Source organism: Myripristis murdjan, chromosome 21 (assembly GCF_902150065.1).
Source record: "Myripristis murdjan chromosome 21, fMyrMur1.1, whole genome shotgun sequence".
NCBI classification, from domain to species: domain Eukaryota; kingdom Metazoa; phylum Chordata; class Actinopteri; order Holocentriformes; family Holocentridae; genus Myripristis; species Myripristis murdjan.
In genome coordinates, this window is record NC_044000.1 from 11,341,486 (window position 1) to 11,354,350 (window position 12,865).

General features: G+C 38.8%; 1 protein-coding gene across 1 annotated transcript in view; it reads right to left on the bottom strand.

Moving 5' to 3' along the window:
* dnah7 (dynein, axonemal, heavy chain 7) overlaps positions 1-12,509 on the bottom strand; it is a 130,552-nt gene extending 118,043 nt beyond the window's left edge. Inside the window, exons 1-12 of the mRNA XM_030081275.1 lie at positions 12,466-12,509; positions 10,840-10,905; positions 9,567-9,624; positions 8,889-9,066; positions 8,557-8,626; positions 8,163-8,288; positions 6,885-7,004; positions 6,225-6,405; positions 5,839-6,015; positions 2,757-3,029; positions 2,082-2,209; positions 1,639-1,717 (exon numbers count right to left, since the gene is read on the bottom strand). Coding sequence (XP_029937135.1) covers positions 1,639-1,717; positions 2,082-2,209; positions 2,757-3,029; positions 5,839-6,015; positions 6,225-6,405; positions 6,885-7,004; positions 8,163-8,288; positions 8,557-8,626; positions 8,889-9,066; positions 9,567-9,624; positions 10,840-10,905; positions 12,466-12,509 — 1,500 coding nt within the window. The remainder of the gene's footprint in view (positions 1-1,638; positions 1,718-2,081; positions 2,210-2,756; positions 3,030-5,838; positions 6,016-6,224; positions 6,406-6,884; positions 7,005-8,162; positions 8,289-8,556; positions 8,627-8,888; positions 9,067-9,566; positions 9,625-10,839; positions 10,906-12,465) is intronic.
* Between the last annotated feature and the right edge of the window lie 356 nt (positions 12,510-12,865).

The window sequence follows — 12,865 nt, forward strand, 5'->3', positions numbered from 1 at the left end:
ATTTTACATTTAAACAAAGAATTAGTATGATTTTCTATAAAAAAAAAAAAAAAAAAAAACAACAACAAAAAAACAATATATAGACTCATACAAAAATAATTCCACTCAATCATCACTTATGACAACAAGTGTGTGGTGGTCTGTGTGTATCTGCAGAGACCCTGCCCTCTGTCTGGATTTTCGAGTTTCGAGAGTCAAGACTCTTCTGGCGTCAGCTGTTAACTGCCTATAACAGCACACAGTGCCAGATTGATAGCACAACATCCAACAGGAAGCTACAAAAATTGCAGATGCAGACCGTGGAAAAAGGAAATACAGTGAGGCGAAACGCCAAGTGGGCCAAGCTCATTTCAAAACTAGAGAAAATCTGGGGTTCATTTTCACCCACTGGTGAGCAATGAAGAGAGGATGAGAACAGTGTTGGCCTGTTTTCTGTTGGACAGGTAGATGCCTGTGGGTCAATTTTTTCCTAGGACAGCAACTTTATATTCTGGCCCATTATTTCATTGCATCACCATCTTAGGAAATGAAAACTCGCTGCCAGCTGTTAGCTTAGCCAGGGAGGAGGGGCTAACTTTGACGGTTGTGTTTACAAACTACAAATGGTTGTGATTGATGGGAGACAGGTTCAAATGTAACCAAATGTGTACTGTGGTATATATATAGGTTTTGTTACTGTCTGATTAGGCATATTTCACTTTCGATACATTGCTGTGACCCTCTATTTTACTACTAGCCTATATGTTTTTATTGTGACCTATTTATTACTATATGTTTTTTACACAGTTTTATGTTTCTTGTATGCTGTGCACCATTACTCTTTGTCCAAGACAAATTTCTCCGATGGAAGACTAATAAAGTAAACCTTGATCTTGATCTTGAACAACACAACATTTGCTGTTGGCTGAAAGTTTGACTCTGCAGGGAAAAGCATGGAAATAAAAGAGGCAGAAATCAGAAGTAAGGAACCCACTGTTCTGGGCTCTTATAGTGTTCTCAGATGTGTGCATTAAAGACCCCATTAAATAGACTTACTTTCTTGATTTTACGTAGTTCCTGTTTAAACAGGGTTTAAACAGGCTTTGGGCAGGTCAGAGTGCAGAGGATTATTCACAAGAGCACTCTAATAGGATATCAGCTTGGGAGAGAAACACAATTTTATTTTAAGGGATAGGTGGATGAGAGAGGATGTTAAAGATTTGTGGAGGTTTTATTGGTTGAAATTTTAATTTACACCCATTAGTGCAGGATGATGTCACTATTTAAGATACTCTGTTTTACAGAAGTATGAAACACTTCTGTAAAATAAAACCTCTTGCTCACAGTGATGGGTTATGTTTACTGACTGGAAAGAGTCTCAAAAGTTGTTTTCCAAGCTGTTTGGTGCTGAATGGGAGTGAATGAGATATATATGGCAAACCTGATTTAAAAATCTGTGGCATATGCTTGTAAAAACTGTCACAACTGACATTTAAAAATAAGGAAAATGTCAACAATGAGCAACACCTCAAATCACAGTTGGAATTATACAATACAATGTATAATCTACAAGTGTTATGATATTATACCACTCCACACTGTGCATCAAACAGCGCATGGTACTAAGCTGGCTGACATGACAAAAAGGGTGTTAGTTACCTTGAGTTCCATAAGTTGTTGTGTGTCAGGTGGTGTGCTCAGTGCCTTCTGTGCAATTCTCTCAAATTCATCAGAGAGCCTGTGAATAGGAGAATATTACAGTTTAGTGTCATGAGAAAAGGGTGTGAAAGCTTCAGAAAGACTTGGACGTCTGTTATTATTACTGCACAAGACAGGAGTGCCACATTCCCTCTGGCCAGGAGAATGTCTGAGTCTATAAAGTGAGGCCGGCTAAGGTCTGAGCACAGACTGATATTGGTTGAAAGTGCAGAAGCTTGCCCATACACACCTGAGGGATATGTGTGAAACATAAAATTCTGTTTTTCTCAGTTAGCCATTCCGTAAGAAAATAACTTAAAAATATAACAGAAGTGGGAGGCCTTGATGGGGGACATGTTGTGTGCATGTGTTTAGGTCAATGTGGCAACTGTAAACCAACTCACTTCTTGTTGATTTCCTGATGTTCCTGCAGCATCCGTGTGACCAGCTTTTGTTGTAGCCCCTCAGCACGCTTGACAAGAGAGCAGATCAGCCCATGGGCATGAACTGTAAACATTCCAAAATGCTCCACCTGAAACCCAAAATATTGTTCAGTGATAGTACACCCTTAACACCACTTAACACATGGCCACAAACCTACACTCAGTGGCCACTATGTTAGGTACACCTGTACAGTCTAATTCAATCCAATACAACTGTTGTGCCATAAACTTTACTTTCTGATGCCTATAATGCTCAGGTTTTCTTTTGGTCATGGTAATAGAGGTGTTCATTCAGTTCTCTTTGGCATTGAGCTCATAGTGGTGCTGTTGTACTGGACTGCATTTTATTGAGAGGGGTTCTCTAATATTCTGGCCCCACCCCACCCCCGCCCCCTACTATATTTTAGCAAGTAAAATAGTAAATGAAGTAAATGCACTGTCACAGTTTTAAAATCCCCCAAAGAATTTCCTGATACAAAATACAAATTTCTATAAATTTCAGCTTATTCTGCTGTATCATTATTATTATGATTGTTATTGTTGTTATTATTATTGTTATTGTTATTATAAAATCTCTCTAAAGCCAGGCACTGCATCAGATTGTAGTTGCTAAATTCCACCATGCTGTTCAAGTACCTTGCATGAGGTGGACTGAATCTGTTTAGCCAGCTGCTGGTAGCGAATCACCTCTACCATGATCTCCTGAAAGGAATGCTGCTCTTGGAGGAACTGCTCCACATCTTCCTCCGCCTGCTTGGACACCAGCATGGCGTACTTATCATACTGGCGCACATGCTCTGAGGGCCTGACACTCTCAGCCCAGATTACCCTGCACACCTCCTCCCGCTGGGCTTGCAGGATCTCTGGCAGGATGATGGGCCTCAGGGTGACCCTAGCCCGGTTGCCCTGCTGTGGAGGCACGAAGTTACAGAAGAAAGGAAGTAGCAGAAGAAGAGCAGGGAAGAAAAATAAAATTTATATTCACTTGGAAATGTGGCTGATAGATGATTTACCACGATGACATTTAAATACAGAATAGTAGGCTACCTCAAACAAAAAAGACTGGTAAAAAGGCATACCAGAAGTGTTCCTGATAACTAAACATTTATAAGGCCTGTAAATTGTTTAGGCCTAATATTTTTACATTCTTTTGTTACATTTTAAAATCTTGAGATAATTGATTCCCTTACAGAAATCATACAAAACACAACTTTACTAACATTTTTCATCAATTGGGGTCAATTTGACACCAGCAACTTAACCCTCCAGACCTTTCTTTCAATGAAACAGCTCTTTAAATGAAACATACCCCCACAAACCCCTCACCCCACTTAAATATCAAAGTTCATGTGAGAATTATAGATATACACACACAAACACATACACACACATACCTACATAGAAGTATAGGTGTGTGTGTGTGTGTGTGTGTGTGTGTGTGTGTGTATATATATATATATATATATATATATATACATACATACATACACACACATATATACATATATATATATATATACCTATACACCTATACTTCTATGTAGGTATGTGTGTGTGTGTGTATATATATATATATATATATATATATATATACCTATACACCTATACTTCTATGTAGGTATTTGTGTGTGTATATATATATATACAGTACAGGCCAAAAGTTTGGACACACCTTCTCATTCAATGCGTTTCCTTTATTTTCATGACTATTTACATTGTAGATTCTCACTGAAGGAATCAAAACTATGAATGAACACATGTGGAGTTATGTACTTAACAAAAAAAGGTGAAATAACTGAAAACATGTTTTATATTCTAGTTTCTTCAAAATAGCCACCCTTTGCTCTGATTACTGCTTTGTACACTCTTGGCATTCTCTCCATGAGCTTCAAGAGGTGGTCACCTGAAATGGTTTTCACTTCACAGGTGTGCCTTATCAGGGTTAATTAGTGGAATTTCTTGCTTTATCAATGGTGTTGGGACCATCAGTTGTGTTGTGCAGAAGTCAGGTTACTACACAGCCGACAGCCCTATTGGACAACTGTTAAAATTCATATTATGGCAAGAACCAATCAGCTAACTAAAGAAAAACGAGTGGCCATCATTACTTTAAGAAATGAAGGTCAGTCAGTCCGGAAAATTGCAAAAACCTTAAATGTGTCCCCAAGTGGAGTCGCAAAAACCATCAAGTGCTATAACGAAACTGGCACACATGAGGACCGACCCAGGAAAGGAAGACCAAGAGTCACCTCTGCTTCTGAGGACAAGTTCATCCGAGTCACCAGTCTCAGAAATCGCAAGTTAACAGCAGCTCAGATCAGAGAGCAGATAAATGCCACACAGAGTTCTAGCAGCAGACCCATCTCTAGAACAACTGTTAAGAGGAGACTGCGCCAATCAGGCCTTCATGGTCAAATAGCTGGTAGGAAACCACTGCTAAGGAGAGGCAACAAGCAGAAGAGAAACACAAGGAATGGACATTAGACCAGTGGAAATCTGTGCTTTGGTCTGATGAGTCCAAATTTGAGATCTTTGGTTCCAACCGCCGTGTCTTTGTGAGATGCAGAAAAGGTGAACGGATGGATTCCACATGCCTGGTTCCCACTGTGAAGCATGGAGGAGGAGGTGTGATGCTGTGGGGGTGTTTTGCTGGTAACACTGTTGGGGATTTATTCAAAATTGAAGGCACACTGAACCAGCATGGCTACCACAGCATCCTGCAGCGACATGCCATCCCATCCGGTTTGCGTTTAGTTGGACCATCATTTATTTTTCAACAGGACAATTACCCCAAACACACCTCCAGGCTGTGTAAGGGCTATTTGACCAAGAAGGAGAGTGATGGAGTGCTGCGGCAGATGATCTGGCCTCCACAGTCACCGGACCTGAACCCACTCGAGATGGTTTGGGGTGAGCTGGACCGCAGAGTGAAGGCAAAGGGGCCAACAAGTGCTAAACACCTCTGGGAACTCCTTCAAGACTGTTGGAAAACCATTTCAGGTGACTACCTCTTGAAGCTCATGGAGAGAATGCCAAGAGTGTACAAAGCAGTAATCAGAGCAAAGGGTGGCTATTTTGAAGAAACTAGAATATAAAACATGTTTTCTATTATTTCACCTTTTTTTGTTAAGTACATAACTCCACATGTGTTCATTCATAGTTTTGATTCCTTCAGTGAGAATCTACAATGTAAATAGTCATGAAAATAAAGAAAACGCATTGAATGAGAAGGTGTGTCCAAACTTTTGGCCTGTACTGTATAAATATATATATATATATATATATATATATATATATATGACTGCAATCACCCGCATTTACTTCAGGAAATGTTCCTTTTCTAGTATCTAGTAATTATTATGGACTTCCCATGTTTTTAGGAGTCTGCTAACACTGATAATGGCCGAAAAAAATAAGATTAATTTTGTAAGTAAGTGAAAATATTAAATAACAATAGCCTAAATAGGCCTAAACAGTGTCTGCTTAGAGAAATGTTGGCCCTTAGACAATTGTAATTGATGACCTCTGCTGTACTGGCAACGCTATCTCCCACTTAGAGCCAATTTTTCACAGGTGCAGTGAAGATGGAACAGTCCCTATCGAGAAACTGTGACATAGGGAGCACAAGTAATTAGGTTTTCATACATATAAGTGCACACATAAACCCCACTCTCCCTCTCTCTGTCTCTCTCTCACACACACTCACTTTTGTCCTTACCCATTCAGAATAGAGCATGGTTTCTAGACGAGGCATCACACTGATAAGGGTGAGCATCTGGTCGTAGACCTGAAGGAGGACCATCTCAAACGTCTTGAAGCTAGGCTCAAAGTTGATCTCCCTGTCCTCCAACATCAGATTCAGTACAAAGCCTGGATGATCATAGGCTTGTATGGACTAGGGTAGCAGGGCAAAAAACAAAGAGTGAAATTTGAAACAGCTCTACCATCCAATCTAGGTCAAAATCCATAAGTTGTTTGAATGTTTGAATGAAATTTGTTTGAATTTTTTGTTTGTTTGTTTGTGTCATTGTTCTATATTCCAAGGTTGCAAAGGTAGCCACACAGACAAAGTAAAAACACCTAATATTTGTTGGTTTTTCTTACAGAGCCTTGGGAAATGAGGTGTGTGTAGTCCCTCATGGAGTCTAGTGCCAGGCTCTGCAGCTGGGAGGTCATCAGGGCAGCCACACAGTTGAAGAAGGACTGTAACCTGGTCATGTTACTGTTGCTGGGCACCAGCTTGCGCTTGCCTCTCTGGTAAATGCTCTGCACCTCAGGAAGCCATCTGGGGCACAGACACGCTCATTGAGGGTGTTCACAAGCACACAGTGTCCGGGATACAAGCTCAAATCACAATTATAGCCAGGAAAAGCCATTTATATGCCTCTAAATATCCAGGTACACCCACTATCAGAAAAAAATAACATGAAACTCTAGTGATGCTGCTGAGAAACTGTGCTATAGAAATGTATATGTTCTTATGGTAATATGAGAACAGTACATCCAAAGTTTGGGGCTGGGGATTGGAAGCAGGGGTATGTGTGTCATGCTATATTTACATCATGTGATCATTACATGAGTACCCACACATGCTGCAGCACTCTGTAACTCTTGTCCCTGTGTAGTCAATATGTTTGTACAATTTTATGAAAATTTAGTGCTACTGGGAATTGTGATTGGTATTTATTTTCAGTACTTCCAGTGTATCTGTAATTGGCATGTTTTCTTTCTTATGAGAAGTGTTCAATAATATCCTGGACTTACTTGTTATAAAGAATGCTACTGGCTTTATGAATATGGATTGTGACAATACGCTGGAAGGCTGAGAGTTCTATGGGCTCCTCTCTGGAGTGGAACTCCTCCACATCAATCAAACGCAGCTTCCTGCAGGGAGATCAGAGTGAGATGATAGAGACCTGCATCTACAGTAATTGTGTTTGAAGGAGGGTGCCACATAGGATAATACAATGAGTGCCATGAGTCACTGAATAAAAATGTAAACGTGTACACTAAGGAAGAGTGTATCCACTGATAAGTGAATGTATTGCAAATGCATTGTTTATGCACATTTACTGTTTCAGTGCCTTTATATGGATTTACCATTATGCAACTGCTGAACTGAAACTTGAAAAAAAAAAAAAAGTTCCTTTTTTTGCAAATACTATTTGAAGCCGGTCTGATGACAGGACTATGAGAGAAAAAGCAGATGTAAGAATTTAAAGTTATTCTATCATTTCATGCATTATTTATTCTTGCAACAGCAACATCTAAACACATAAAAAATGAACGTAAATATAGAGGGTATGATTTAAGAGTCCCGGGAAGCAAGGGATCAGCAAATAAAAGTATATATATGCCAATACAAGAAGTAAAAAGCTTTAAATTGTTGACAGTAACATTGTGCAGTGTAGTTGTACACTGCAAAGGTAAATAGGTCTAATGCATGGCTTTTGTCAGAGTGTGTAATATTGAGCACTAGCATAGATGCTTTGCTGAGCATCTATGTTGAGCACCTACTTTTTTGCTCTTCATAAATGCATGTCTTACATCATATCTTTGACACTGTGCCAGATGTCTGATTGTCAGGTGTTATGCTTGTTACTTGTCATGTCACAGTACCATGTTGACCAAGCCAAATCCATTCTACAGGCCAAATACAGTATTTGGCTGCTTGATAACATGATTCTATTTATTGGCTAGCCTTGTGACTACAACCCCATCAAGGTGTTAAGAAATACTGCAGATGAGAACTAGATAGCATACGTATCTCTGCTGTCAAATGAAAATCAATCATCTCCAAAAAGAGAAGATTTTCTGATTTTTTTTCTCACTGCTGAAATCCATGTATTTTTGATATTGTGCAATGCTCTTTAAAAGGTTTCACTGTACGAAGTTTCATGAAAGTCATTCAACACATAAATGCCCAAGGGAGGGTAGGGAAAAAGACACACGAAAGATGTAATAACATGTTTGTTTGTTTGTTTTTTGTTTGTTTGTTTGTTTGTTTGTTTCAAAAGCAGCAATATATTATGCAATTCTTACTTGAAAGAGACATGCCAGAGGTCCAGAACCTGCAGCATAGCAGGGTTGATGGCATGAAGGTTATTTCTCATCCTCCTTTGGGCACGGGCAAAGGACTTGTTCCACAGTTGTGGCAACACCATCAATCTGACAGTGAAAGATGACAGAGAGACTAAAAAATGAATAATTTTCCCCTTGCAAAATGCAAAGATATTGGTCCACATTTATGGGATCCTTGTCTGTCAGTTTTTCCTTAAATTACTTTGATTACAAAAAAATGGATTACTGAGCCTGCATTTGTTACAAAATATTGCAAGGATCTGAGTATTGTGTGGCCAGAGTCATAGGTCACAGTATCTTCTGCATAAGCATACTTCTCACAACATACATCCTCCTTTATGCCCTGTGGACTTACTCAGCTCTGTGGGGGGGCAGCTCTTTCGAGTCCTCATCACTTTTTCTTGAGTCCCTGAACACAAAATCCACTGCAGAAAAAAAATTGTGTGTCACTTGTCAGTTAAACATGAAAAGTATGACACTGAATATATTGAACTTGGCTTTACTATAATGATTGTAGACTACATAACAAAGGAAGCCATGGCCTGTTGTTATTACAATGCCTAACAACATGTCTATTTTGTGTTTTAATGTTTTAACTGTATATGAAAGGATTGTGCACTGATGTAAATCATGAGCCTACATGTGATAAAAGCCCCTGTTTCTAAACCAAAATGATTAAATACACACCCACAGACTTCTTGACACTGAATAAGTAGTCATCCCTTATCTCATCAGACAGCTGCTCAATTGTTGTAGCGGAACTCTTCAGGTGGCAGGGAACAAGTTTCAGGATATTCTCCAGCTGTGAGTCATCCATAGGGGCCACGTGCTCACCAATGCCATTCTGGATGAAGTACTCAAATCTCTAACAAGACAAAATAGCAAAAAATCACTCTCAACAATGGTAACCCTATTATAAATGCTACATGGTTTATGACACCTTAGCTGAGTTCAGTGTAAAGGCATTATGTCTCCTTTGTTCACTGGTGGCTTCAGTTTCTACCCTGTACCTGAGGTAATGTTCTACTTGGGCTGTGTGTTCACTGGTGTCTGTGTCAACTGAACCAGTGAATATTAATGCATACTATTTTCTTGCTGGAACAAAGTAATTAGAAGAATTAAAGATACATCAAAGACTAAGGAAGAAACTGCTTACATAACATACATAGCAACTGCAACTCCTGGAGACCACCAAACAAAACAATGTTTAAAAGACTACAGTATCAAGTGACATGTAAGTATCTGAAAGAACTAATGTTCCCTGAACAGAGAGCCTGAAAATTTCATAGTGTTTAAAAAGTGTTTAAAAACTTGTTACAAAGGAATACTATATAAATATATTATCAAGTGTATACTCCATTTCACCTGTTTCTTGTTTTCTGTAGCTTCAGCAGAACCAGGAGCTTCACTGTCCTCACGGCTCCTAAAAAGTAGAGAGATGTTAGCCAAATGAGAGTCAGAGGGACTGCAATTTCAACATCTAAAAATGATGAAATATGTTCAGTATCTCAGTAGTTTAATATAGTAGGGCTGAAGATGGTTTTTGTTTGGGCCCGTTATGGTTACCATGAAACACTGTCGAGGACTACCTTTGGTTTAATAAGAAAATTAGGCAGAAAATTCTATTATTTTATATTTTCATTGTCAGTAGTGGTAATTTTCTTCCTGTGTTTAATTAAACCAGTGTTTAATGAATAAAGAGGGAACACTAACGTACATAATGTATAGACGAAAATAACAATTCAGATAAAATCACAGAGAGACTTACAGACTGATAATGACACACTGCAAACTCACAAGACAATGTCGATCAGGCATCTGCGGAAATCCCTGAGGTCTTTTTTGGGTCGTGTGCAGGTGCTGCTTCGATGTCTGGACTGCCCTATCTCTTTCCTCTGGTATGGTCCCAGACTTGAGCCGTGACTTTTTCCGGCACGCAGAATATCTCCTGTGGGTAAAAAGTCCAAAAGTAAAGAGGGTTACTATTTACATATAATGCAGCATTTGCTCTGATGATTAGCCAGAATAACTGTGTGATATTTTGGTGGCATAATACCACTTTGTTTTTTGGTTTTACCTATGTTTGTTAATTTTGCTTTTGCTTTTGTTCTTGAGTGGATAGCGATTGCCAAATCATAATAACTTTAAAGGATCTGTATTTCTTTATCATTAATATTTGAAAATGTGTGAGTGTGGGTAGTTGATAGTTAACCAGTCACTGCCAACTCAAAAGCAGGTGTTTTTATGACTATTTGTCTAATAAGTTTGAATAATATGAGACAAGAACATTTAACCTACTTCGTGCTTCTTCGAATACCCGTGGTATCCATCTGTCTGGTGAATATTCCATAAATGTACGATGACTATGCAGCCATTGGGGTTTGCTGCTCACCTTGAGATTCAGAGGCAGTCAATTTTATAAGACACTGATGTCACAAAACAGCAATGTCCGAAGGAATTAAAACACACTAAGTGGAAAACTGCCAGAGTAACATTATATGCACACTAATCAAAGCAGAGAAATAACTTCATAATAACAAAATCCACCTGTGGTTTCCTGTAAATTCAGTCTGTGTTTAATAATTTACCATTTGGCTGATGGAGCTGTTATAGGGCTTATAATAGGGTTTCTTTCTACCTGTGAAAGTTGTGGTGTGGGTGCTGGGTGCTGGGTTTTCCACTTGCTTTGGGCAGGATTCTCACTCTGTGTGAAGAGAAGGAATTATATCATTTCCATATTTTACACTAAATATTAGTTGTATGTTAGACGACAACACAGATGGAAGTGTGTTTATAAATAGCTTATAATAGGGTTTCTTTCTACCTCTGAAAGTTGTGGTGTGGGTGCTGGGTGGTTTGTTTTCCTCTTGACTTGGGGAGGATTCTCACTCTGTGTGAGGAGAGGGAATTATAGAATTTCCATATTTTACACTAAATATTAGTTGTATGTTAGACTATAACACAGATGGAAGTGTGATTATAAGTAGCTAGCAAGCCTTCCCCACATAGTTGTATCACGGTATCATAACTTCTTGCTTACCAGGGTGTCCATGGTGCTGGAGGTTCACTGGAAGTTAGCTGCCCTGCTAAATCAACATGAGAAACGGCTGAAACATGCTAACGTTAGCTTCAAACTAACCGAAAAACCGTCCTACCAACAAACTTGTGCCTGCAGCGTCAACGGTGGCCCAAGGGCGGACGAGTCACTTTGTCCGCTTTCAAGAAATGTTTATTTTTCTTTCAGTGTTACACTATTTACCAAACTTGAAGTCGGTGGTATTTCCAGTAAAGGCGACAGTTACTTTTGGTTGTTCAACGAAACCGGCGTGCTGTTGCTAGGGCGGTTGTCAAGGATGCTAACAGCCGGCCCCTTCCTCCTCCCCTTCCTCATTCTAACAGAGCGCGGGGCAGACTAGGCTGGCAGTGTTTGTGAAACGACGGTAAGACACCACTGTAATAGAATTAAACATGTTCAATATAATATTTTCCTTATAACCCTCCTGCTACCTTCAAATTTCAAATTTACTAACACGTTAATTAGTTGTGCTCAATAACTTAAACCTCCAGAAAATAATTATAAAATTCTCAGGTACAGTACGTGTCTTGCTGACCATCTAAATAAGCCGTAAATATAACATAACCTCTCCCCTTTGGCGATTATAAATGACATGTTATTATTCCTCAGTGTCATCCAAAACAACTAAGGCAAACGTGGGTAGAATGATGACTTTTCTTTAATGTATTATACAGCTACAAAAGTCGGGGGTCAAATAATTATTGTTAATTTCATGTTTATCCACTCGTCCCAATTAAATTAGGTGAAGTCATTAAGTATGATTTTTTTTTTTTTTTTTAAAGATAAGAACATAACAATAAAAAGAGATGTTAATCATGTATTTAGAGATTGAATTGGGTCAAATTGACCCAAAAGATAATCGGAGGGATAAGTAACTCCATAACTGCTATTTTCTAATAAATAGTGAAATCTCTCTTTAATTTGCCTGGTCTGTGTCCACAGGTGCAGGCATTTCTCACAAGGTCTTTGAACGTCTCTCAGTCAACACCGTACTAAAGCATAGGAGGTGGGCTGACTTTCTGTTTATTCCACCACACTGTCATAACCAAGAGACGTAATGGTAAACCAAACATTTATTTGTCATAACCAAAAAGGTTTATTGCAAACAACTTTATGCATTTGTTCCCACTCATTCACACCTTATTACACCAACTCCAGAAAAGATGAAACAATAGAAAAAATGTCTACCCTGTGAGCAGCAGCATTCGGGCAGTGAACATAAAGCCACCCATTGTTGGTCAAAAAGTGTATTTTGTTAAACAACTGATCAACAAAACTTTGAAGGTAGGTAAGATTTTTGTAGTGTTTGTGCTTGTAAGTTTGTGAACATGTTAGCTTTCAAATCCTATACCAGTTATTATCATTTCACTACTATGGAAAAACTGTTTTGATTAGATGGTTTCGCCTGAGAAATTATGAATATTTATCCATACTGGTCATTTGTGATAATGACACAGGTATGGTCAAAAACACTAGCAGTGATTTTGACAGGGTATTTTAACAATAATAATCTGAACAAAAAACATCAACAAAACATCTGGTCATATTACAAGCAGGTCAGCAGTCCCAACTAAAAACTCTGAGAGTG